The sequence below is a fragment of the Colias croceus genome, chromosome 9 (assembly GCF_905220415.1).
Source record: "Colias croceus chromosome 9, ilColCroc2.1".
In the NCBI taxonomy this organism is placed as follows: Eukaryota; Metazoa; Arthropoda; class Insecta; order Lepidoptera; family Pieridae; genus Colias; species Colias croceus.
Genome location: NC_059545.1, coordinates 11103394 through 11131227, shown reverse-complemented (window position 1 = coordinate 11131227; position 27834 = coordinate 11103394). Strand labels below are relative to the sequence as shown.

Below are 27834 nucleotides of genomic sequence, written 5' to 3'. Positions count from 1 at the left end.
ACGCGTGCTGAGCTCCCATTGTACGAATATAACGCGCAGTGAACTATGCGCTAATCGGCGATATTTTTGTACTAATGCACTTAATAGTTGTACTTGCATTACCTGAATTTTTGGTTATAGACAAAATAGCCGGAAAAATAAAATGTTATTTTGTACCAAACAATTACTTGACAATTTTATATTAAAAAACTAGCGGTCCGCCCCGGCTTCGCCCGTGGTACATTTTTACGTTTTCTCTCCATAAGAACCATCCTCGTACTTCAAGAAATGTAATAAAAAAATTAACGAAGTCGGTTCAGTTGTTCTCGAGCTATGCGCTTACCAACACATTTTGCGATTCATTTTTATATTATAGACTAGCTTCCGCCCGCGACTCCGTCCGCGCGGATGTCGGTCTTCGCGTGGATGGTTTATTTCTCCATTTTGAGTAACTCTGGCAATGACATCTTATAAATATCTATTGGACCCAAATACGGCTAGGCCTATAATAATACGCAACGTGTGTTCGCGGTTCTACAGAACAACGTCTATGGATAACTGAAAAATTAAGATTATTTTTTTTCTACGTATTTTTCCAGGATAAAAAGTATCCTATTTTACGCCCAGGATAATAAGGTATAATTATACCAAGTTTCATCGAAATCGAACCGGTAGTTTTCACGTGATGTCTTCACATACAGACAGACAGACAGACAGACAGACAGACAGACAGACAGACAGACAAAAATTTTTTTAATCACATATTTGGGTTTGGTATCGATCCAGTAACACCCCCTGCTATTTATTTTTTCAATATTTTCAATGTACAGAATTGACCCTTCTACAGATTTATTATATGTATAGACTAGCTTCCGCCCGCGACTCCGTCCGCGCGGATGTCGGTCTTCGCGTGGATGGTTTATTTCTCCATTTTGAGTAGGTACCTCTGACAATAAAATCTTATAAATATCTATTGGACCCAATTCCCAAATACGGCTAGGCCTATAATAATACGCAACGTGTGTTCGCGGTTCTACGGAACAACGTCTATGGATAAAACTGAAAAATTAAGATTAATTTTTTTCTACGTATTTTTTCAGGATAAAAAGTATCCTATTTTACGCCCAGGATAATAAGGTATAATTATACCAAGTTTCATCGAAATCGAACCGTTAGTTTTCACGTGATGCCTTCACATACAGACAGACAGACAGACAGACAGACAGACAGACAAAAAATTTTTTAATCACATATTTGGGTTTGGTATCGATCCAGTAACACCCCCTGCTATTTATTTTTTCAATATTTTCAATGTACAGAATTGACCCTTCTACAGATTTATTATATGTATAGATTTATGAGAAACTTCTATGAGAAGCTTCCGCCCGCGACTCCGTCCGCGCGGATGTCGGTCTTCGCGTGGATGGTTTATTTCTCCATTTTGTGTAGGTACCTCTGACAATAAAATCTTATAAATATCTATTGGACCCAATTCCCAAATACGGCTAGGCCTATAATAATACGCAACGTGTGTTCGCGGTTCTACGGAACAACGTCTATGGATAAAACTGAAAAATTAAGATTAATTTTTTTCTACGTATTTTTTCAGGATAAAAAGTATCCTATTTTACGCCCAGGATAATAAGGTATAATTATACCAAGTTTCATCGAAATCGAACCGTTAGTTTTCACGTGATGCCTTCACATACAGACAGACAGACAGACAGACAGACAGACAGACAAAAATTTTTTTAATCACATATTTGGGTTTGGTATCGATCCAGTAACACCCCCTGCTATTTATTTTTTCAATATTTTCAATGTACAGAATTGACCCTTATACAGATTTATTATATGTATAGATTTATGAGAAACTTCTATGAGAAGCTTCCGCCCGCGACTCCGTCCGCGCGGATGTCGGTCTTCGCGTGGATGGTTTATTTCTCCATTTTGAATAACTCTGACAATGACATCTTATAAATATCTATTGAACCCAAATACGGCTAGGCCTATAATGTTACGCAACGTGTGTTCGCAGTTCTACGGAACAACGTCTATGGATAAAACTGAAAAATTAAGATTATTTTTTTTTCTACGTATTTTTCCAGGATAAAAAGTATCCTATTTTACGCCCAGGATAATAAGGTATAATTATACCAAGTTTCATCGAAATCGAACCGGTAGTTTTCACGTGATAACTTCACATACAGACAGACAGACAGACAAAAATTTTTTTAATCACATATTTGGGTTTGGTATCGATCCAGTAACACCCCCTGCTATTTATTTTTTTAATATTTTCAATGTACAGAATTGACCCTTCTACAGATTTATTATATGTATAGATGTATCAATAAACCCGACTGTTATGCTTATTTCAAAAAAAAATGTATTAAAAAATATTCTCCTTATGATTTTTCTTAATATAATTACCAAATATTGAATATTGTTAAAAGCTTGTGTTAAAAACCTATATCTGAAACAAAATTCGTTTCATAGACTTTAAAATTCATAATTAAAATATGAAAAATATGAGTTCCCAAACAATGGACACATAAAATCTGTCCTAATTATGAACTTGTTCAGTTTGTATGTAATAATTTATTAAAGTAATAGCAACGACCGGACCATAACAATATCATAAAACTCGTTATCCCATAACAAGCCTGACGTCTTCGCGAGTTATCCACCTCGTTAGCTTTTACTCTTGCTACGCGATTTTAAGCTTTATCGACATACGTATTAAATGTTTGAAAGAATTTCACTGATTCTACGTTTGTGAAGCTATTTAGAAAATAGTAATATGCGTTCTGATAAGAAATAATTAATTTTAAGAAGCAATTTTATGTTTGAAAAATATTTTTATACCTATAGTTTTTAATAATTGAATTGAACTAACTTTAATTTTTTAACTGCATTATATAATAATATACCATCACAAAACGGATATCATATGAAAATAAGTAACCTTTCAAAACAAGATAATCTAAAGATATCATATTAGATCTAAATCCATGCAGTTCCTATGAATTGAATTTACAATACAAAGTTACCAAGCTAGCAAGAAACTAAATTCTAAGAAAATTCGACCAATATTCAAATCCAAATAGCGCAGTTTTTCATTTGTACGTGTATGAAAGTAAATGAGGGTAGAATTGAATTATAAGTCCATATCGCTTCGGGCGGGCTGCATCTACGAAATTGGAGTCGTTTCTTTGTTAATGGCTAATATGGATTAATGATACGTCTGTTCATTTATATGATACCTTTTATTCTTGTTAATTGAAACGGAATTGTAAGAAAGTTATTGTCGGTCTATTGATTTTGCCAAAATAATAAGTACACTAAACATTTCAAGAATGAATTTGATTGATAGGAAGGGGGGATGCAGCACTAAAATATACTTACTTGTTATTAAAAAAAACTTAATTTTGCGATCGAAGCCTATTCCTAAAGATCCTTGTAGATACATCAGAAAGAAAAAGGTTCATTATAATAATGACATGTGTATTTAAGAGGTCTGAATACTGATCCATTGACCGTAAACAATAGATCGATCCCACTCCTTATTGAGTTCAATGCATGACAGATGGAGATATGATCATCCAGCGGAACGCAAGTTTAGCGTATATCCGTTTGGCACATCGCCAGCCCCCAGTGCCCCAGCTCTGTGGTAGACTATCGAGTTTTATAACAATTAATTGTTACAATTACACCTCGTATTGCTAATACTTTCAGAACTAGCAGGGCGAAAATGTCATTACCATCCTTACGTTGTTGAAAACTGTCGCTTTTCGCTCTTTGTCCGCACCTATAAGCATACATAGGTATGCTTAGGTTTTTAAAACATTTTTATGAGGTTTATAGTAGTTGCAGTCGTTCTCGATAAAGGTTTTTTATATATCATATATTCATTCATTAATTAAGTTTGGACAAATCGAGCGAAGCCGCTGGTCGAAAGCAAGCAGTTATCTAGATGCAAAAAGAAATTTGCAATGGGAATTTCGGCGGGCAAAAAGCTAGTAGAGCTATAGGTACAAACTAGTTATGTAAAACAGTAACAAGGATTGTAGTGTATCTATGTTTCCAATTGTGCTGAGTTTTCCAACTTATGATTTCGTTCAATGAGACGGGGGAGAGGTGCACACTGCACGCATTTAAACACTTACCTAAGTGAAATAAAAAAAGATGAATGTGGCAATCAAGTGACTCGTTTTGAAATTTTAGTATTATCTGTTGTGCCGTTTAGAAACTTTGTTAGTATCGTACGGCCAATCAACTAGGTTTCTTTAAAAATAAATTTTAAATATTGTGTGAAAGAACAGCTTTTAGGTAAACTTCATTTCAAAACAAAATATATCCGATAAGGTAAACTGCACCTAACTCTACACTTACAAAGTTTATGTTCGATTGCATGCATTTACTGAAATCGCTAATCGAGCATCACTATAACCTCAATACGTCAAGAAAAATTGCGTAACAATCTCGCAGACAAAATTGTGTCGCGACTCGTGGGATTGTTTTTAAATTTCGTTACTCGGAGGCTGTATTGTGCTGAAATGAGACACATATATCGGAAATACTGCAGCGGAAAAAGGACAGATGTAATTGAAGAAAGCTTCCTTGAAGATTGGGTTTCGGAAGTTAGGTGTGAAAAGGTTATCGAAATGTTATAATCGCTTTGACTTTTCTGAGTAACTGTGATTTTTGTTGTTTAGGTAAATAACGAATTTCTGGGTACCAAACTCTTTGTTATTTAAACATCGAATGATGATTTATAAATTATTTTTATTTAAGCCTAAGATTTAAGCACACATATGCCTTTTAACACCCAAATAAAACAAAAGTCAAGTCTATCGATTTTTATTAGCACCTACATACCATTTCCTAACCAATATTTCAATTATCAACACCTAAGTAAATGTATCCAGCATTTACTTTAAAATTAAATATAAATTAAACGGCTGAACAATCAAAGCGCATATATTCAATGTAATTTATGTGTGTAACTGTGAAGGTGTTGGTGAAGATAATGTCTCTGTCAAACTGTTGAACTTGTTCCATTTGCTTCCTCATCCGAATCGTCCATAAAAAGTTATCCCTCCCAAATTATTAAGACAAAGCTCCCATAGCAACAGTTATCGTTATAAAAATCCGTTTTAAGTAAAATGCACGCTATGAGCACCCCACAGAACCGTCACGGCCTTCACGAGGCAATAAAATTATTTCACAACTTTTAAATTCCGCAAATCCACAAACTTAGACAGCACATTTTGACATGCATAATTTGCGAAGAATTTAAAAAGGGACCCGAACTTTCTCGAATCGACTCGGATAACGTTATCCCGGGAGTTTTATATTTCCGGGAATATGGAAATTACCCGTTATGTGATATTATACGCCGGGGACAGTTATCCGTGATGACTCGGGACGGCAATAAATCGTAATGACGTTTTAAAGCCGGTTACCCGCGGATCAGTGTTGCGAACTTCGTACATAAGTGTGGGGAATTATCGCATTTGCCATTTATTGGATTATATTTTAATGCGTTCCGCTTAATGATAATAAAATGCATTGTCATATTGGTAATTCGTTTATTGTGCACATTATTAAATGAATGAACAGTTCGAAATTAAAGCATCTACGTTGTGATTTTTGCTAGTATAGTGGTCAGATTATGTCGGATATTTCTTACTTTTCTTTCGAACCATATCATGATAACACTGGTTCCTATAATAAGATAGGACTCATAAAATAGGTGAAGTTAAACAATTTCCTGAATAAAAGTGCGGATAAATCTGAAATATTTATCGGCGATACCGAGTGAAGGGTCGGAATTGATAACGGCCAATAATTTAACAGTTCCCAGCGGATACCCGGCCCCAGTGGCACATAAGTATCCCATAAAATAATTTAAATTGCAATTAATCTCGGACCTGTATAAATATGCTGAGCGAATTGTGGCTTGGAATTGAATTCTTTTCTTTTTAGAGGGGAGCTAAGGGGATTCTATTATTTGAATTGTGTTCGTTACTACAAGGTGGTATGTTTGCAACTTATTGATAATGTCATAATATATACATATATATAATATAACATATTGTTATAATCGCGCAGGTCAAGTGCTGATTTGTAATTAATGTCACATATCTTCGAACATTTTGGTAAAAGCTTAGTTTAAATTAGCCGATAATCGCTCTGGATCGTAGCGATAAAATGAATTTAAATAGATAAACATATAATATATTTATTCGAAAATTTAATCGAATATAAATGTTATGAATGCAATATAAAACATCGGATTTAATTACCTCCAGCATACGTGAAGAGAAAATGCAGAAGTTTTATAAATACAATTTATATACTGGTTAATTAAAAGCGTATTTTATATTTATTATTCTTGCGCGATGAAATGTACCGAAAGTTGCCGCAATTCATTTAATCCTTTAAGAATCGTATATTTTTATAAAGGAATACAGAAATAAACATAGATAATTCAAGTCAAAACATTATAGTTAATTCTTTTTGAGAGAACCAAATGGTCAGAAGTGTGTTTTATTTTTGTAGAAGTTTAATTATTAAACAATAATAGTAAATTAAAGTTTGTAAATATATCTGACCAATAAACTAAGTTTTTGAATTGTAGCAATATTTTATTGTATAATACAATATTAAAAAAATGAAGCATTACAGTAAATAAAAAAATACTTACCAGTCAACACTAAGAAACAAACACACAGAAAATAGAACATGTTAGAAAGATAATATTATTTGATTACAGATTATTTAAATATACATAGAAAACGTCCCGAAAATATAGTGACTGAATTAGAGAATATCCTTACGTGCAGTGTTAAACATTACAGAATAAATTGTCTCAATAATAAGCCGTCGGTTTAGGTATTATTTGTCGGTATTTGCTGTAAACAATATATATAATATATTTTTCTGTTTTTATTAGTCAATCCCCAATTAAAGAAGAAAAAGTATTTGGATTTTGTCAAATATTTTTGTCGAATTAGTTGCCAAAAAATGTTTTTATTTTAACACAGACGTAAAGTAGCAATTTTTTAATTATTTCAGTAAAGAAGAAGTACCAGGGGATAGAATCACACACATAATCTAGCTACTGTAGGTACGAAAGGTCAACACACTCAACGACAGTAGAGTTGGCAATAAAATCAAAATATTTTGATCATTATTTTGAAACAGATCAATCGAACAAATGCAATTTCTATACATACATTTTTATCATACGTTATTTGCTCTCTTTCAATCTTTTAAATTATTTACGAAAAATTAAATAAGAATTTGACTCTACTTTCAATAGAATTATCTCTTGCCACTGACTTTGGTTTATGTATATCCTTTCAATTCATTCATTTTTTATATTATTAAATAATCACAAAAGATTCTATTGCCAACATCTACTGTATCCCACTACAGTAGCGCCCTCTACGACGTACCTTTGAAACGATACTTTTTTAAATTCGCTTTCATTTTCGGTAGACGAGGCTTCATGCGCCCTGTACGTCCTGAAAAATATAATTATTTTGTAATGGTGTTAATAATTATTATTCCATCTAGACACTAGAGAATAGGTATGTATCCTGTTCTCCTCCAGTAGGACAGGATACAGTAATTTTCTTAATATGACGTGTAGATATTGTTACAAATATTTCGTCAAATGTTTTAAGAATATCGGTCTATAGACGGATTATTTTAGTAAAAATACCTCGTCCTACTTTCAACGTAATGAAAAAGAAATGACCATAATTTAAAAAAAAACATTTAACTTATATCTAAGTAAGATTATTTTCATTTTCATACTTTTCGTAGTTCTTCTTCCTTCTAAAGTTTTTAACATAGAATTTGGATAATATTAAAAAAGGTATCTACCAGTTCGATCCGAAATTTCCCGAAGACACAAACCGAATCATATATTCTAGATCGCTTTGCAAGCAATTCGTGTCAATGAAATGCAGAGAGACTTCAGAGCAATCAGTCTAATTGGGAAGGTGCTCCAAATGCTTGTCTTAGAGTCTATTGCAATCACCGATTACTTCGAATCGGTTAAGCCGTGTATGCAGTTTAGACTAACAAGTAACAACATAATAAATATATGTATAATTTAAGCTAATTCTACAACTTAACATAAGTTATAGAAATCGCTTTTCAAAAACTTATAAACACGAGTGATTAGGCTAGGCTAGGCATAGGCTATAGTCTATCTGCAATAGACTAATTTAATTAATTGTGTTTAATTAAAAAAAAAACTCTTCTTTATACTACGTGCAGCTAACGTGCTAAGGATATAATTATATGACAGGTTCAAATCCACAGCATAGCAAATAGAATAACATAATAATACTCTTATACATAATCGTTTTTAAATGACACTCCTCCCCATATTTCGTTGCGAAAACATCATCAATCACCATACATCATTTCAACGTATCTTCATATTGTCAATACAATCCCACATTTCGTAACAAAATTTTAATATCAAGTTAGCTAAGCAACACTTAAGACGTAGCTTTGCTAAGTTAGCTTAGACTTCGCTATCAATTTAAAGCTTTACATAATGCTAATGTACAATAAATGTCATCTAAGCTTAAAACCAACGTTTCGCTGAAGAAGTGAATGTTTGATGATCCGAGACAAACACAGATCAAAAGAACTAGATAATCCAAACGTATTTATCAATCGTGTCATAGATAAAGCGCGAAGAAACACATTTAATAAATACTGTGCTGACGCACGAAAAAAGAAATATAGTGAGCCCTATTAAGATTTTCATTATTTGTTCCTAATTGATAACTCGAAGGTATACAAGATACATCCAACTTGTAGTGATGTAGCATTCTAATTTACATAATATTACGATTAATAATTTAACAATAAATTTAGACCTAAAATATGTGTGATTGAAAATAAATGCATAAGCCAAATTAAAATTTGCGTATAAATACATATATCCCCGAAATCAAATTTTAACATAATTAATATAATCTACATAATCGGAAATTAAATTCACTTGGAACACTTTCTCTTCTTTCCTTTAAAATCGTGAAACATTTGAATTGAATAAAAACTAACTTGCGCTTCTAGGTTAATATGATCTGTGTACACGAGACTAGTCGGGTCAAACACAATATTACGATTAGGCACACACAATTAGCAATATTATAGTAAAACTATACGGAATGTAATACTCTCTTTAGGTACATTCTCTATAGCTATGGCCCACTAATCGTTCTTAAGGGGAATTTTTTAAATTTATTTTCAGTATAGGTACAAGCAATCTAAAATCTTTTCTATCATCGTAATGAAATACGATATAAACTTAATTTTGAAACAGTAGGTATTACAGTATTTTTATAAAAGTAAGTATTACAATTTGGGTTGCCTGGTAGAGATCGCTACCTAGCGATAAGGCCGCCCTTTGCTGTTTCTGTAGTCTTGTCTTTGTTATATATGTATTTATGTATTGTCAATGCAATAAAGTATAATAAATAAATAAATTACACATTTTGGACATAATTTATATATTAGGTGACTCTATGTATCAGAAATATTTAACAGTGAATATTTAACAATTATTCACATATTCACTGTTTTAACTTAAAAATCCTAAGATTGGTGTAGGTATAGGAACATTAACTTAAATTTAAAATTGTCGACAATAAACCGAGTTTAATTGCCACAACAAGGATTCGCTCTTATCGTTATTCGGGGATTGTTAAAAGACGCTTTACTTAATGGCAGGCACAAAATACAATGTTATAGTTTTAATCTTACAAATTGTGAATTAAAGGCAATACCTATATAAAATTTATCATCAAGATTTACTTTTATGCCAATCACTTAATAACTAAATTACTTTATCATTTAAATATTTAAAACATAGAACAAATCTATCCTACAAATATTATCTACTCAACAAAAATCATGTCGATATATTTCACAAAAATCCAGGCATTTACCTGACTAAGCTATACTTCAAGTAACATCGGAAGTAAAGCGGAAGCTACGTAAGTAAGCAGCCGCAGCGATACTAAGCTGAGAGGACACTATATAATGTTATCTACTTTATGCGAATTTTTCTCCAATGGAAAAGTTTTGTGATGATATTGTGATGGAAGGTAATTTATTTTATACGAAGATTCATAAATATATTGCTTTGATAAATATCTAACTGTAATATTCGAAGGTAGACGCTATAATGATGGAAAGTCAAGAATAAATATGATTATTGTGGTTTATTGAATAGTCTAGTGGTCTACGACATCGCTACGGTAGAGATCCAGGTCGCAGACATACCTCACGTATTTTTCGAATTTCTTCATTTTTTGTATCGATTCGATTACAATCTAGATAGTTATATAATTTAAGTGTTTAATTAGTATGTAAGTAGTAGTATGTAAGATTTTCAGTTTTTACAATATTTACGCACTAGTTTAAACAGCATAAAACCACTACAGTCGGTTCACTAAGCTTTTGTGAAGATACGATACATTAAACAGTATATACAGAGTACCTACAGAGATTAGTCTCAATGTACTGTAATACATCATTCCAACTTGCGCTTACAATGGTCAAGTTAGTCGACATTGTATTATTGGACTTGAAGCACTAGTTGTTTCCTAAGCCACACAACATAGGAACACTACTAGTAGAAAAAGTACTATATAATAGAACTTGGTGGCATTTCATTGACGAAACAATATACTGAAAAAGTTTTGAAAATTTATGTTCAATATTCACAGATATAGGTATGCCGTCCGTATTTTATTATTAACTGTGCTTGTGGTTAAAAATACAGTTAAATCTTATGATGTAGTATGAGAAAACACAACTAACGACAGGCGAGGGATAAAACAATGTAATATAAAGGGAAATAGTTAAAGTAATGGAGTTATTATAGCATAATATTTCACAGGAGGTCCCAAACCGCATTATTTTGAAGGGAACGGGTAATGAGTGTTGTCATTTGTTTCGTTTCAGCAATCTCGTCTTTGTAATTCAAACAACATGTTTCTTATTTGTGGTAAAGGTTGGAAATGCTTTTCTTATTGATTATTTGGTGCATAAAAGTGTTTGGATATGATTTAATCCAAATAGCTTGCCTGGAAGGAACAACTGTATAGAGATACGACCATCTAATTGTACTATACGTATTTGTACATCTTTGTCGAGGTGTAATAATGTTCTGCAAATATTTAAATAACTAAAAATAAATTACATATGAAATCTTCAAAATGACAAAACCTCCCGACGTTTTTCCAAGTTTTGCTATTACCTTGTAGGTACTATTTTTAACTGCAAGCATCGTCATTGCATTTTTTATTACCTGAAACAAGAAAATTTTTTATCAGACAGAGAAAAAGATAAATTTGTTTACATTTAAATGTTATGCATAAACTTATAATGAAATCATAGTAAAAATATGATTGACAAATTCATTATAGATGACCGAAATACCTTTTATAGTCTACAGTCAACACTATTAAATTTTGTTCGCTTTAACGTGAAAACAACTTTATATTCAGTTTATAAGATATAACATTACTACTATATATATGGGTATATTTACTTAATACAGATTCGCTCGTGTGAGTTCAAACGAAGCGACAAAAAAATTATCAAATCGTTTTATGTTAAATAGTGTTATTTTTAAAGTTATTGATATAATCCTTTGTTATTTAGCAATTCTTATCTGTTAATTTATTCCATTTTGTTGTAATTTTCTGCTACTGTATTTTTCTTAGCTCTATATTGTAGAACATTAGATATGCGAGTTAGATCTTCAAGTTTTCTAGTAGGCTCTGAAGTGTCCCACACTTCACAAATAACAATTGACCTGATTTATTTATTTAAATCCGCGTTTCATAATAATTACAATACAATGAATACAATGGTGAGGCTGGATCGGAAATACAATTTTATAGCACTTTTATGGTTATGTCTTTCACACGTTGTTATTGGCTTTAATGTTTCGTTTTACGATGTAATTGTATTGATAACGCGTGCAAAATGCAAAAATAACATTTTTATTATGGTATATTTGTGCTATTTCTTTTAAAATGAGATTGTATGGGATTCATAGAAGAAAGTTTCACATCAGAGAGAAGTTTTCATGGGATTTTTTTTAAATTAAAAGCACTATCAATACTATTATTAAAATGAAGTATTTAATTGTTTTATAACTCGCTATTTCAATATTATGATACTCTCGGTATGATAGATGTTCTTAAAAACTCACGCAACGAAATTTATGTGAAATATTTGTCAAGTTAATTCTAGTTGCAGTTATTACAATTAAAACACTACCTCATTAAATTGTCATTCAAAAGTTTTAATAGTGTCACTGAAATAAAGAGTGTTGTAAACAGTGAATCTGAAAACAAAGGGCAGAGGTTGTCGCGGAGGGAATTTCACTTATGTCCCATCGACCCGGCTCGCCTGTTATTGGTTTGTATGCGATGGATTTATAACGGCTTACACACTGTGCTTTACGTTTTTTATTATAAAGTAATAGGGTATTAATTAGTTATAGGTGTGTTTTTAAGGAAGGTAAGTAGATCTTTTGAGCTAACTGAAGCTAGCAACTTCATGAGCATTGCCACGTAGCGGATGCTACGCGTAAAAAAGGAAAAGAAACTGACAGTCGGTATTTCAAAACTTTGGAAATTTTAAAAATATGTGTCAGGAAAATCTAACTGCATAGTCTACTATATGTATATATACATCATCTACATATCTTTCAGAAAGTTTTCAACAAGTCCTTTTTTTACGTAGGTAGATAGGTACATGTAAAAATATAAGTAAACACAAAACATTGCCAAAGTGGCTTTTACCACAATTATATATTTGTGTGAAATACGTCGTTTCAATAAGAGTACAATTCTCAAACACTCGGCTTGTCGGATGTCTCACATCGGAACATTTCCTCCCAAATTGCTAGCTCTCAGCTTTTAAAGATTTGTTCACGAAATGGTACATTCAAATCGTAGCCGCGGGCAAGGAATATTAGGGACATTTTGGGACTATATAAGTATATGTATTATTTGTTACGTAGTATATTTTTAAATTGGTTACAAAGCTTTGCTTGCATTACTAACAATGATGTGTGGTTTTGGTTGATACTTTAAATTGAATGAATTGTGTTTTGAAGAGCGTAGTGTCTATAATATGTATATTTTGTTAAATGGAGATGGATGGAGAAGATATTAATAATGTTGGAAAACTACCTATACATAATTATTGTAAAGCATAAGCATACCTATGCATACACGAAACATACATTTCAATCAATACATTGTTTAGTATCATAAATTAGGAGGTGTGAACAACGAGCACGCAATCAAATGAATTCTGCAAACGTGTATAGTGCGTAAACGAGATTTATTACCATTGTGCTATATTAAGGACCCACAGATTGGGGTCTCGAGCTCGGGGTTATCTGCATAATGTAATTACAACCTGACCCCAGTCCCCAGCATCCACGCTTCTGAAGAATTCGCCTTCATTATCGACCTCTAATTTATTCTCGATAATAGAATACTTTTATTGGCTCTACGTGACTTTCGGTGGTTTGCCACATTTGTTATTAGCTTGGTGATTTTCATATTTATTAGCGGCATAGATACAATGTGTGTAAATAGTGTTACAAAATTTTAATTGTTGTTAAGTATTAGATATATTACCCACTTAACAATGTTTTAATTGTTCTTGCGCGTTAAAAATAATATCTCCACATTTTTTTGCATTGTGAATTCATTATTTATCTTTACGACAAGCAATTATTCTATAGTTAAAGAATCAACCAGTATAAAGTACATAATATGTAAAATTAAAAAGAAAAATCATAATTCACTGTTCCTAGATCTGCACAATATAGATTTTAATCCATTAACAGATTCACATTAATATCTTTTCTCTATTTTAAAAACGTAACCTTTGCCACAACGACCTATAACTCCAGATGGCACATTCAAAATGTTTCATCCGTAATGTACAATAACATGTTCCTTTATAGCCAAGAAAGAGCCCCGTAACGGTATGTAAGTGTCTCGAAGCGTGACTTCACATAAATTCGCTCACTGTGACAGCATAGAGATGGTATGAAATGTAATTGGCCAAATTAAAAGTAACCTACACTTGCCCTTTGTCAAACATCGCCTTTGCTGGCTTATGTAAATTCATCTTGTTATGCAAAATTACAATTTAATGAACAGACAGCGTAATTGAATAAATAATTCGGTTATTGGTGTAGATTTATTTAATTAAAGATCGGTTTGATGTAAATTATAGTTATTATACAACTTATAACTAACTTATATACAGCTTTCGTTTGTTCGATTAATTCTTAGTCAAGTTACCTAGGTAGTTGGTAATGCCAGACAGGTAGGTCCAAAAAAGGATCAGATGAACTAATGAAGAGTAATATGCATAAAAGGTTCCTAATTAATATATTTCATCAGTTTGTAAATGGTTTTTGTAATACGTCATTTACATCCCAACTAACTTAATTTTCCTAGATTTTCTAGCGCCTTGTAAAATAAAGCTAGCAAATGCGCTCTCGCTCGTTACTGCTTTCATCCAGGCGCTATCTTTATAGCTGGCTCCCCAGAGATTGAGCAGTATAATGTGCTCTGGCATTAACAATTACTTTATATATAAATTGTAATTGTTAATAAGTTCCAATTAATTCAGTGATTCTAAATGAAATGTAGCTTAAATCGGTAAACATTCAATTGGCCACAAAATGTTATAAAATCCTATTCAGTTTGTGTACAACACGTTTTTACATATGGTTAAATCTTTAAAGAGAATAATAAATAAAAAGAAATTTATTATATAGTTTAGTTTGTCGTAATTGGGAACATACATCTACTAGTTTTAAAATTATGCAGAGGGCCTCATGATGTAATGATATTTTCAATGTTAAAAAGTAGAATATTTTTATTAGTAGATATATAAATGTTTTCCCTATTGATAATTAGTTGTTTGTACCAAACGTATTTTGATCCCTCTTTCTCCATATCCTACAATCCCACCTAATCCCATTCAATCTTAGTAAACCTGCGAGAAATCTAAGAAACGTGCGAACTGCTAATCCACTGCCTCGTTGCTCGTGTTTATAACACAATTAGATATTTGCTGACTTACGCAACTTTGACATCTGTAATCAAAATAAATACTTTTTCCTTTTTTTGGAATATTTTTTCTAAACGCTTAGTTCCTTCAGGTCGTAATATAGAGAATTTTTCTCCTACATTGACAAAATAATGTTTTCGAACCAATACCTACGATGAACTCGTTCAAACAAACTCTTAAGCTGTTTACTATTAAAGTATACATATTATAACCCTCCCTCTGGCACCTCCAAAGAGGCACGTAATGTACAGCTCACCGGTGAATGAGACAGTCGTACGCAATACGCAGGCAAATACATCATTTACATTAAGTTCGCACGTTACGAATTGTGAAGGTTTATAACAACTGTTGAAGACGAGAATATCTAAATCTAAAATATACAGTAGAAAAGTGTTAAATGGATGACGTAGCCAACGAATTAATAATAGAAATAAACTAGTGAGAAGCCCAGAGATTGTGAACATAGGAATACTTAAGAATCATATTGTGTTAGTCAAATCCAAAGTTTGGATAAGATGTTTTTGGTGTCCCTTTAAAATGTATTGAATGAAATTCAAAGATCCATCTGCATACGAAGATTGAACCAAAATTAATAAAATACAGGTTGCTTTTTAAACCTAGCATCAAGTAACTAAATTGACTAGTTTCAATAAGAAATGGCTATTAGCACCAGGTATTAGGTATCAATTCACGAAAGCTGAAATTGTGTCCTATATAAAAAAGACTGGTAAACATGAAAACCTGTCTGTTTGTCTGTAAGGCTTTCACGACTAAACCATGCAATAGGGAAAAGTTTTCGTCTATAGTTTTGTTCGCGAGTGAAACAGAAGGGCATAGCTAGTAATTGAATAAAACACTGAAGAGCATAAAATGTAGATATGCCAGTACTGAGCAACTTATCATACATTCTTATAAAAGCGTAGCAATAAACCCTTGAAATGATTTTACGGCGTCGACACGATGTAATGAATATTCTTATCGTGCGGTTTTTTCTAGAACATTGTGCAAAATGACGACGTTAGTCTTTGAGATGGCTTCTCTTGATTTTTTATCGCTTCAAGCGTGACAGGTAATATTTGTTTGTTTAAGTATGGATACTTGACTTATAATGAGACGCTTTTTTATAGTAAAGTTTTTTAAGCAATTAAGTTTGTAAGGTATGGAAAAATATAAAGAATGATGTGCCTAGCAGTAGCAGCCGAAGATATTCTCAAGGTTTATTTCTTTTTAGATTTATTACGTATTAGAAGTACAGGTACATACAAATAGTTTTAGAAGCGATATTATTGCTTTTCGTATTTCAAACCAGTGAACAGTATTATTGTAGAATAGTTACGATGCAAAACTTACAAAATATAATTGAGGAAATAGTTAGTAAAAAAATGTCAAAAATCTGTGTTATCTCGAAAACGTGCTACACGTTTGACTTCAATCAAGATGCTTGGTGTTCATATAAAAAATAACTGACACGAACAATATGCCTATTGCCTACCTGGTACCTACATACATAGTTCACCAAATATTATAACGGTTTATATTCATAGAATATTTAAAAGAAACAATAGAAATGAATTTTAAGGGACAATTATACAACAGTAGGTAGGTACTTAAACGCTGATTAAGAAACTATTAAGGTTAACTGAAAGGTCCATTGTAACCACAAAACAAAGGCTGTATAAGTTGGCGATAACAGTAAATCTTGTGCCCTTATCAGCCCTTCTAACTGAAACAGTATTGAAGTTGAGATTCAGCTGATTTCACCATTTGAACAATAACATGAAGGTGGCTAACATCTGTATCAAGTGTGTACTTCCTAATCTATTACTAAGTATATATAATATTTCTAGGTACATTTGCAGTATATAAAAGAGTTTAGTAAACTAGCTGGATAAAAAGTTTAAAAAAAAGGTAAAAGGTTACTTTTACGTAAGTTTTTGCAAATTATTAACAGTTATTTATTTCCGCAGACAATTCCGATTGAATCTTTCAAATCCGTTGAACCGTTCAGTTGTTATAATTGTACCAGTAACAAAGGTAGCCTATGTCCTTTCTCGGGTATCAAAATATCTCCATACCAAATTTCATGCAAATTGGTTAAGTGGTTTAGTCGTGATTGAGTAACAGACAGACAGACAGACAGAGTTACTTTCGCATTTATAATATTAGTATGGATTTATTAACGTGAATGCAGTTTTAATGGATTTTAGCTCGAGGGATGTTGTAAATTCATTTTTATTAAAATATCGGCCATGTGAAAAATGCGATTTGTGAAATATTTATTTATTATTCGTCTACAAAAAAGCAGAATGATTATTTTCGATGGATTTTACGGAGATTAAATTGTGAAAGCGTGTTTTTAGTTTTTCAAAATACGTTTTATTATTCATGGTTTTTCTAACCAATAGTATCGCTAACGATATCTTAGCCGTCCGTACATCATGACGTAGGGCAAGGTAAGGTTCGAATGCGAAGGAATCGAAGTATTTACATAATGTGTAGCAATGACCGCGGGTGATCGATGGCTCACTATTTATATTGCTTGCTGATACGCATTTATATTGGAAGTTCTATTTTAAGTTTTAACGTAGTTTCAAGTTTGCGTATTACCCGTAGATGTCGAAGTTTTCTCTGATAAAATAGGACCTTCGTTGAATGACGTTATCTCGTGTGTAATATAGATTCTAGTGATTCTGAGTGAATAATTTATAATATTCACAATAATAAATTTTACAATTAAAGTATATTATGATTTATGATAGATTTAATAAGCATGTAATATTTTTTTTTCTATGATGTACTGTTTTTTGATGTTTTTGTCATTTATTATTTATGATATTATGTTGTAACGTATTGAACTAAATCCTTTTGCTGAAAGTAAAAAATATGCTATCAATCGTTTTTTATCAAATTTATCTTTTATTATATCCTCTTTCATTTGCAATAGTAATAAATAACTATATCCCCATAAGCTTTAAAGTTAACAATAGATTCCAATAGTGCATAAGTAAAGTTGCTAACGTCTATAGAACATGGAGAGCTGTATTAAACTTGTTGCAGCCGTTTCGTAGAAGTTTGTTAACAACTAGACAAGTTAATAACTATAACATGTGAGGGTTTGAAGTTAAGGCTATCTTCTCGAGGGTTTATTTCAAACTTATGATGTTGTATAAGATTGCAAAGAAAAATAATAGAAGATAGTATTAGAAAGAAAGAAAGAAATACATAATATATTTATTTATCAGTATTTACTAGTCGAACTTTGTTGCTATCCCAAAATAAATAATTCTATACATAGATTAATTATTTATTAATTATTGTATAACCTCCTCCCTTTTTTGAAGTCGGTTAAGAAGAATAAGGATTTTTCTAATAACCATTCCTAAAGAAATAACGAGTCATATAATCAACGATTCCCTTCATAAAAGAGCATTGAAAATTATGATTTTTACAAGGAAATATACCCAGGTAGTCAGGTGATTGGTACTTTGATCAATTTGCGTGAACTCCGCTCTAAGGAAACTCGGGGTTTTTCTAATGAAGGCGGGAATATTATCACTTTATCACTTGTTTTAACAGGAAGGGGCCGGGTTACCCTGATCAATATCAGAATATATAGCAGGATTAATTATCATATCGAGGAATGATGATTGCGATATCTATAGACAACGTTTAATATCATTTGTGATTTGATTATATTTAAGTAAAATTGTCATGTAAGTGTACAACTTTTATTGCCAAAAATATATTTAATTATTTTGTTTTATTACATAATCTAAAAATTACCTATTAATAGATTTTTAAAACCGAATTTAATAGGATTCAAGGCTTACACTACATTACAGCAGTTAAAGCTGACAAATCATTCGTTTGTAAATTGAATACATTTAATACTCGGTAACCGGCCGAAACCAGTGCGAACTGGTAACTTGCAGCTGGAACTTGCTAGAAACTTCTGGAAACTAGCAGAAGTTAGTAACTCGAATATTTACCTTGATTTGCAGTGATTGCGGCCTGTGTAGAATATCTTTAGGATTGTCGGTATTAGAGGGGCGAATAATATTTTTATTTATATTATTTTTTGTACCTGTGTAAATTAAAGTCTCTACTATTTGTGAGCTTAATTTTTTTTTTTTACTACCTATGCGACATATCGTCAGTTTATAATTTGGTTTTTGTCTGCAGCGATATTTTTTACGTCAATATCCGTGTCAATATTTTCCATTAATTCATTATAATTCGAAATAACCAAATTCGCATGCAGTAGTTCATGCACTTTTCATTAAAATTGTTTAGGTAATAAAGGTCCCATTTGCTATGAGTTAAAATAACTTTCAAGAGACTAGCATTATAAGACATGCTTTATACACGACATTGCTAATTAACTAAAGAAAAATTCTTCATATAAAATACCAGGAACTTTTCATTTCAATAGCAGCAATCAGTGAGATTTTCTGCTGTACCATTCTTATAAATGGATAATATGAAAATATATGCGGTTGTTTGCTTTCTGAGGCCCACTGCATTCTGTGTGCCCGTTTCCATTACCACACGACACGAGAAATTAGAATTTAAATGGGTTTGCAAGAATTTTTAACGAAAATTCGTCTCACCGTGGTTAAGTTTAAAAAATATAGCCTATGTCACTCAGTAATAACGTAATTTTCTTTTTTTATCATATTTGAAATAAACCCGATTTCAGTAAATAGCCGCTTCGCTTCGCAATACAAAAATAGCTTTTTGTTGTCAATTTGCGCAAAACACCCCTGTATTATTATTGTATTAGAAATATTTATTCTGTGCAAATTTTCCCTCACATGCCGATCAAATCGACTGGAAGAGGTCGCTCAATTTATCTTACAACTTTCCCTTATTTATTTCTGTCTTTATTTATGTCTTCGCTTCTGTTATGGTGTCGCCTGAATTTCTTCTTTTATCGTCTGTGATTATTTATTAATTAACAGTTTATTTCAACAAAAACTCTCCCTAGACAGAAAGGCGAGCCATATTTTTCTTAAAATTATTACATTAAAAAAAATAGTAAGCCTTCAAAAATTATCCAAAATCTATTAATTCCCAGGTGAGCGTGCAATGGGAACGTGTTTATCAATAGAGTGGAGACGAATTCCAATTTAGCTGCAATCCGCACTGCGCTCCATTTACATACAACACTGTCGTTATTGCGCCCTCAACGTCTTGCTTGGGCCTTATTAAATACTAACTGCTTCATGCGGCTTCGTCTGCTCTCAATAGGGAAATATTTTTTTTTTTTTTGAAACATTTTTCATTGGTGTTCCTGCAAAATTTTTACCTGATATTTTTTAACCAGTAGCCTTCTTTGATTTTTTAATTCGATTCAAACGAGTAGGTCCTGAAATCAGTTCGTTTACGAAAATTATCAAAGTCAGCTTTATAATATTAGTAGATGTATAGACTAGAGCAGTAGCAGGATTAATTAGTGACGTCTAAGCTTATCTTAAATGGTGATTATCCGTTATCTGGCTTGTCAACACAAAAGATCAATGAACTCATCAAACACACGTTTTCTCTGAAAACGCTGTATCTTCATGAGTCAAGCGTAAATGCCATGATCTCTCTCAATTACGATGATTTTGTATAATCTAAATTCAAATGCTTAATTTCATATTCAAAATCACGACATTGTTTATATCTACGTTTTTACTTTAATATTCCAGATATCCAAATTAACAAATGCAAGATCACTAATCCTATAAAAAACAATAAAGTTACTTCTAAACCTCTACTCTTTACCGCAAATAATAAACATATTCTATTGCATTGCATATTCCCAAAACTTCAATTTCCATAACAATTACACATCAACAAATCGATACAGAAATTGTTAATTCGAAGTCAAACAACGTGTGAACTGGGACGCCATTAATAAGATCGGCTATAAGTCTCTAAGGGACACTTGAGTGTGGCTGATTGAAAATACATTGTTTGTCCGTTTATGTTCCTTACCTAACGGGAGTTTTAGATGCACTTTATGATCATTGAATTCTAGTTTGAATTATATGCGACTGTGGAATTGATAGTGTGATTTTAAATCAAGCTTTTAAAGTTACATAGTTTTGAGAATTCAAATAGTTTTCGATGCTTCATTGGAAATTTTTATAATAGTAATTGGTTCAGAGATAATATGTTGATTTTCTAGTTATGAAAATGCGAAGTGAATGTTATATTACATGGTTTTCTGGTTGCCCGTATCTTTTTCACTTGTTAAATAGTTTGATTTTTATGTTAATATTTATAAAAATTACTTTTTAGCTATCAATAAACAATGTTCTTCAATTTTATAAAGCTTTAGTGTGACAATACTTATGAATTCTGATGCTTGCGTCCATAAAATGATAGGTATGCGGTCGTTACCTGAAACAAAAAAGTAATCATCATTAATATCACATGATAAATATTTTTTAAAAGTTTTAAGTTCAATAAAAACAAGGGTGACATGAACATTGGGCAGTAATATTATAAACTTTACGTTAGCGCTATAGGAACATTCGTTTTGGGGTGTACCGCAGGGTACTTCTTGGACCTCTCCTTCTTTTCATCTAATAATATATCTAGAGATTTCGTTCCTTAAAATTTTAGGATCTTTTATCCACAAAGCTGGAGATCATCACAGATTATATCATATAGGTACTGGCTTAGATTATACTGGTATATTCTGCGCTGCTAAATGGTAATATATCCACAAGATGCATTCAAAAGACGACTGCAGACGATTCAATATAAATTCTAATCTATAAACATACGATTCAAATTTCATTGCTCTAAAATGAAGCTTAGGTTGATACGTTATCTGAAAATACATCTTCAGCGAGGGTAATAGAGGTGAAAATTGTATAACATGCAAAATTTCAAGTCTAACGGCTTGAATAAATAGATGTTTCAATACGTGTATTGGGTTTTAAGAAAATGTTGAATTTTATAAGCGTTTTGAATATATATTGACAAGAGAAATATTATCGAGTACATTTCCTATACCTTTTGAAGGGGATGAATCTTTTATACGCGATTCAAGATATTGAAATGAGCTATATTTTGAGTGTCTCTCGTTTTAGTAATAAATGTGTCTTCGATGTGCTTTTTCATCGGGATATCAATTTAATTACAAAAGACGGATAAATTTTTATTAATCTGACATAAAAATATTCAATACATATTAAGTTTTAAGGTCTTACAGAATCTGTTAAAAATAACGCGAAAAATTTAGTTCCGAACACTAAGAATTTCACACAAATTTTCAAGTAAAATATGCATATAAAACGTTCCAAAATAATTTCCACGCGACGTTTTGTTGTGTAAAATAAGTAAGTATTCAGTGTAGATAAGTACATTGCATCCCGGGATTTTCCTACACAATAAAACCGCTTTAAAGCCGATTAAAGCAGTAAATAAACTCATTTGAGCTCAGGGCTTACGAGTAAGTGGCGCTCAAAGGGTTTTTGTTTCGGCAGAATTTTTAATATCTTGGATAATCCGGAGGCTTTCTTTGTGAAGGCTTCGTGAATAAGCTGAAGCGACACATCATTTAATTTAGACTGGCGATACGCGGACGAGCACACGCGGCTGTTGGAACGCTTGGCTGTTTCAACAAATGCGACACAACATTTACCCTCTTGAGGATAATATGCTAATTTTAATTCAATTTAAATCTCCTACTTCAAATTGGGAACTAATCTGTTGCCTATTTTTTGTGTTATACCTATCAGTAGATAGTCACTCTGCGTAAACATCACGCAATCTAAATAATATTCGATATAACGCGACTCTAAAATAAGATGAGCTGCTAAAATTTTACGAGTAGCATCGTTTACGTGTCTTCCAATTCGCAGGTATGAAAATGGCTGTTGATTTTCTAGTTATTTCCGCAAAGTAGGTACCTACATGATATTATTATCTCTTGATCATACAAATTTAACTAAGTTCTGCCATCTGTGTTTTCTTATTCTTTCTGTATTTTTGGTAGTTGTATCAGGCAAATGCGTTTCAAGTAGGTTTTACTTGATCGTACCTACTTAACGTAATATAATATTGAACGTGTGAGTTTTTGATTAAGAATCTTTGTATTCTCCAATTGTACCTAAAATGGTAACTTATAATATTATAAAGAATGATTTATCCAACAAATAAATTGATACGTACAAATAAGTACTAAAGTAATAAAAATCGGCACCTGAAATTATAATTTAAGACAGGATTACAGTATCTTCCACAAAATAGAAGTATGGAAATAGAAATAGGTTTGATATATTATGTCACATTATGTAACTTTACACAAACAAATATAGTTATGAATTCAGTTGAAATAAAATACATGTCTTTGTACCGGTTCAAAGCGTCCAAATTCAATGCAGCTAAATTTACGAATAGCACACATAATATTTGTTGTAGCTTTCATGTCTTGCTTAGCTCTGGTCCGGTCGGTTAAGTAAAACCCATTCAAACAAGCAAACTATTCACATTTATGCTTGAAATACAAAATAACACGGTTCGTTGAGCATTGCCCGCGCGTTTTCTTTTGATAACCACCACCAGATTGCCTTGACCCGTGTCTCCTGTCAGCGGGTATTGGAACAGGGGTCTCGGATTTGTGGTAGACCTAAGTTGTGGTAATTGGATACAAATATGTAACAATTGATTTTGTATTAAAATGTGGGCACGTCTGTTAGACTTGCAAACAGCTCTTAAGATATTTTAGACGCTTATTGGTGTTTATTTTACCGATCTTTAACTTGCAGAAGCGTAGAAACTTTTTTTGTTAAATTATAGTTATGCTACTTACAATGTGTATTGTGTATGCTAAAGAGGTTTAATTTAACATGGTAAACCTGTAGGATAAACGAACAAAAAAAGGTTGTAGATATTATAGTGCAAATCAGTACTTTTTTTCATACAAATTCACTAGCTACTTTATATCATTTCAATTAATTATACTATACATGATTAATTTGTTAATGAATCACTGAAATAAATGTAAATTATTAATAATCAATAGCAAGTTAACAGCAACAAGTCAACGTTCATTAACAATTACCCCGAGCCCATACGTCAGGATTTCCAATTTATTGCCCTATTCTGAATATTTCACATTAGATTTATGTTCAGGTATCCCTGTAAACGCTATTAGAATGGTCTTGAGGTATATGCGCATTAATATTGTAAAGCTGAATGTTTGAACACCCTTACCTCAGAAATGGAGGGTAGTTCAAATTATTTTAAAATAAATATAAGTTTTGTGGTGAATACTCCATATGTATATGTCGCAGTCATCCAACCAGATGATGGCGACATGTATACAGGAAGGCTTTATGTTGTAAAACTATACGCTATAATCAATAGCAGCAAAGCATCAAGGAAAAAGTTTAGACGCATGTTGACACACTCATAAAGTAATCTATTTATTATTAGACTTTAATCAACAACGTATGGAAATCCTTTAAGCCGATTACATGAAAAAGTTACAGCCATCCACGCATCCTCACATTTCACAAATAAAATATCATAAAATACATAAGTCATATTGTTGCAACAATTTTATAATATTTATAACATAATTTATAAAATATAAACTTTAAAGATATTAAACAAAACCGGAACTAAGTAATTTTGATTGATCGATAAAAATGTCGCAACACGCGCACTAGACACTGACATTGATGGAAAACATGCAATATTTTTAATCACTAGTGATGTTGGAGCATCGATAAATATTTATCGATGCTTAATAAATACATTATACAGATGTGATGCATGACATGCAATAATATGAAATTTTAAGGATGCATATATTATGTAACAAAGAATTAGGTTTGTACTCAATCATGTCACAAGTGCAGATAAAATATGATTCATGGTTTTTCTCGTATAGGTTTTCCCGATAGTACAGTAACTCATTATTTTTCAAATACTTCTCGGAAAATGAATCTAAATCTTCCCAGTTATAAGACAGCACAATTTGACATATTGTAATTTTTTATTTGCAAAACACTGTTCTTTTAATAAAATAACTGATTGCTTGTTGGCTATGACAAATATACCTATACTAGTTTCTGCTACAGTTCAAGGAACCCTAAAAATGTTTATTAGCCATACAATTGTCACGTAAACATCGATTATGTACATGTCACGGTGCACTGCGCACAAGGTCGTTATTATGATCATACAACAACAATCCAATTTCATTGTTATTATTTTAAGATTGTCATTTTTAACATTTACGTAATGCTTTTTTTCTCTGCTTCGACGATCCTATAGTTTATAGGAGTGTTTTACAGTCGGTTACATACAAACAGGTATATGTGAAGCTATTACCTATAAGCGTTTTAAAAACAGCAAATAAGGAATTTCTTGGTCTCGCAATGTAGAAAAATGCCTGTAACTTGTCAAAAAAATAAACTGCAACAAAGTTCAGGCATAACTTCACTATTAAAGAAAATCACAGACCCCAAACAAAATATTCCAATTGACTGAATAATACGCCCCAAACAATATGTTATCATATTGGTATCCTAACCAAACGGAATGCTATCGTTAATTAATATATATTTGGTGCATGCAATAATAGTAACTTGTAATAACTGGACGAGCGTGAGGGATGCGAAACTATGAGTTATTGAAGGATACATTAGATTTAATATAATAGTAACATAGAGAGATCATTTGTCTGCTGTAATAGCAACGTATGAGCCATTGTAAAAGACAGGACTCTGTTTCAACACGTTCAAAATCCGCATTAATATTAGTGTTGAAAAAACTCAGACCAGAACAAAAACGCGATTTTGAAAATTACATGAATTATTACTAAATAAAAAAGAAAAAAACTAGGAAGAACCAATGCATTTTGTGTTCATTTTAATTTATAACTTTGCATTAAAATTAATCAACTCTATCATACTAAAGAACTGTCCTATAAAGTCACAACATTCGAAACTTCTTTGGCGCGTTGAAAGTAAAATTTCAAAGTCGCGTCATGGCAATTCCGTCACGTCATGGAGTAAGGCGACGATTTTGGTATCTTTGAATCTCGCCAAAGAAGTTTTACTTCTGGCACGTGTGCTCGGTACACACGCTCTTTTTTAATAGGGAATATAATTACACTTCTTAATAAAACGTCTCAAAAGAAACAAATTAAGGTGCTATAGTGTAGTAGCATTTGTTATCATAGGCGATGTTTCTTCGCGTCATTATCTCGACAATGGCGGATCGTTACCGCGGCTTTATTGCGGTTAATATAGTTAAGCACAAAGCTTTCTGTTCACTGCACTTGCACTCGATATAAGCTGGTTATACACGAAGACGTTATGGAAAAGGAAATGGTCTTTTTTCGACGTAAATACTGCAAACAATCGAAATTAATTTTTAAGTTTAATCTTTTAGAGTTTAGACATACTTTTGAAACGGATTTGGAAAGAAATTTCTATAAATTAGTGTAATCAGAGATGCTTGATTATTATGACGGTTTATTCATTGAAAATTAAACAAAAACCGCAAATATTTTGTTCTCGACTTCATACGCATCAATACACACTTCAAAAGTTTAGTTCTTGCGTTTCTATCTATTTCAAGTGACAGACAAACGCCGCGTTTACACGGCTCGTCAGTAGGCAGCTGTTCACTAACTCTGCGCTCTATTTCACTAATAAATCCTCCAACGTATGAAATCTACGAGAACAAGCAATTCACAGAACACAGAACGGCCTGGAATCTCAGGGATTGTTCTATAGAAATAGAATCTTCTGGAATGTTAATATTAACTCCATTTTAACCTCCGAAATATAAATAGGACGGTTTTACTGTTCAACTCTTATTAAGAAGGAAAATTTTCACGAAGTAAAAATGAAGATTGAATTAACACAAGAAAATACATATAACAGTCACTTTACAAACTAAAAGGTACAAAGAATAGAAATAAGAACTTTACAAAGAATAAAATACAAAAGCAAGAAAGATTTACGATCATAGGACGCGGTCACATGTCTGGTACATGTAATATCTCGAGCGCCACAGAGCAGCGGTAATGCAGCAGGAATGAGACTGGTCGCGGCGCTCGCACATGGAAAATGTTCCAGAATTATTTATACTGTGACACTTGACGGCTGCGAAATACAATTCCGACTGATTGCGCTGTTGCCTGTTGCGAGAAAATCATAACTCACAAGCTATTTAAGGAAGGAAATAGGTACATTAAGCTTGAATGCAATAATGGGAATTGAATACTATGCCTTACTAGAAGAAAGTTTGAATGATAGTTTGGGCAAACAAATTTCTTCGTTTCTCTAATTTCTTTGGGCTCCAATCAATGCTTGTTAAATTGGATTAAGTATAATTAACATTTTTGTAAATAGATATCGCATCAGACACGAGGTATTTTCACCGAAACAAATCTATTTCATAGTGTTGTAAAATACATATTAAGTTTTAGATCAGATTTGCATTTACTTACACAAAATTATGAAGATAACTATCTTAGTAAAACCACATAAAACCTCGAATTACTTATCTTATAGATCTACCTGTACTAAATAGTCATACCACAATTCGATCCGATTAAATCGATTCATAATATGTGTGTACATACATAATACTATTATTTCTAAACGAGTATAAATCCTTATATATTTAGGGGCTTAAGCAAACAAAGTGGCGGTGACCTGACCGAAACCT

General features: G+C 32.0%; 1 protein-coding gene across 2 annotated transcripts in view; it reads right to left on the bottom strand.

Annotated features, from left to right (window-relative positions):
* Window positions 1–27834, bottom strand: part of LOC123694342 (low-density lipoprotein receptor-related protein 2) — a 140009-nt gene that overhangs the window by 42423 nt on the left and 69752 nt on the right. Inside the window, exon 1 of one of the 2 annotated variants that reach the window (XM_045639752.1) lies at window positions 7446–7517. The exons of the other annotated variant lie outside the window; for it this stretch is intronic. Within the exon in view, the coding sequence (XP_045495708.1) occupies window positions 7446–7500 (55 nt within the window). The 5' untranslated portion in view covers window positions 7501–7517. Of the gene's footprint in view, window positions 1–7445; window positions 7518–27834 lie in introns of those variants that run through there. 2 annotated transcript variants of the gene reach the window in all.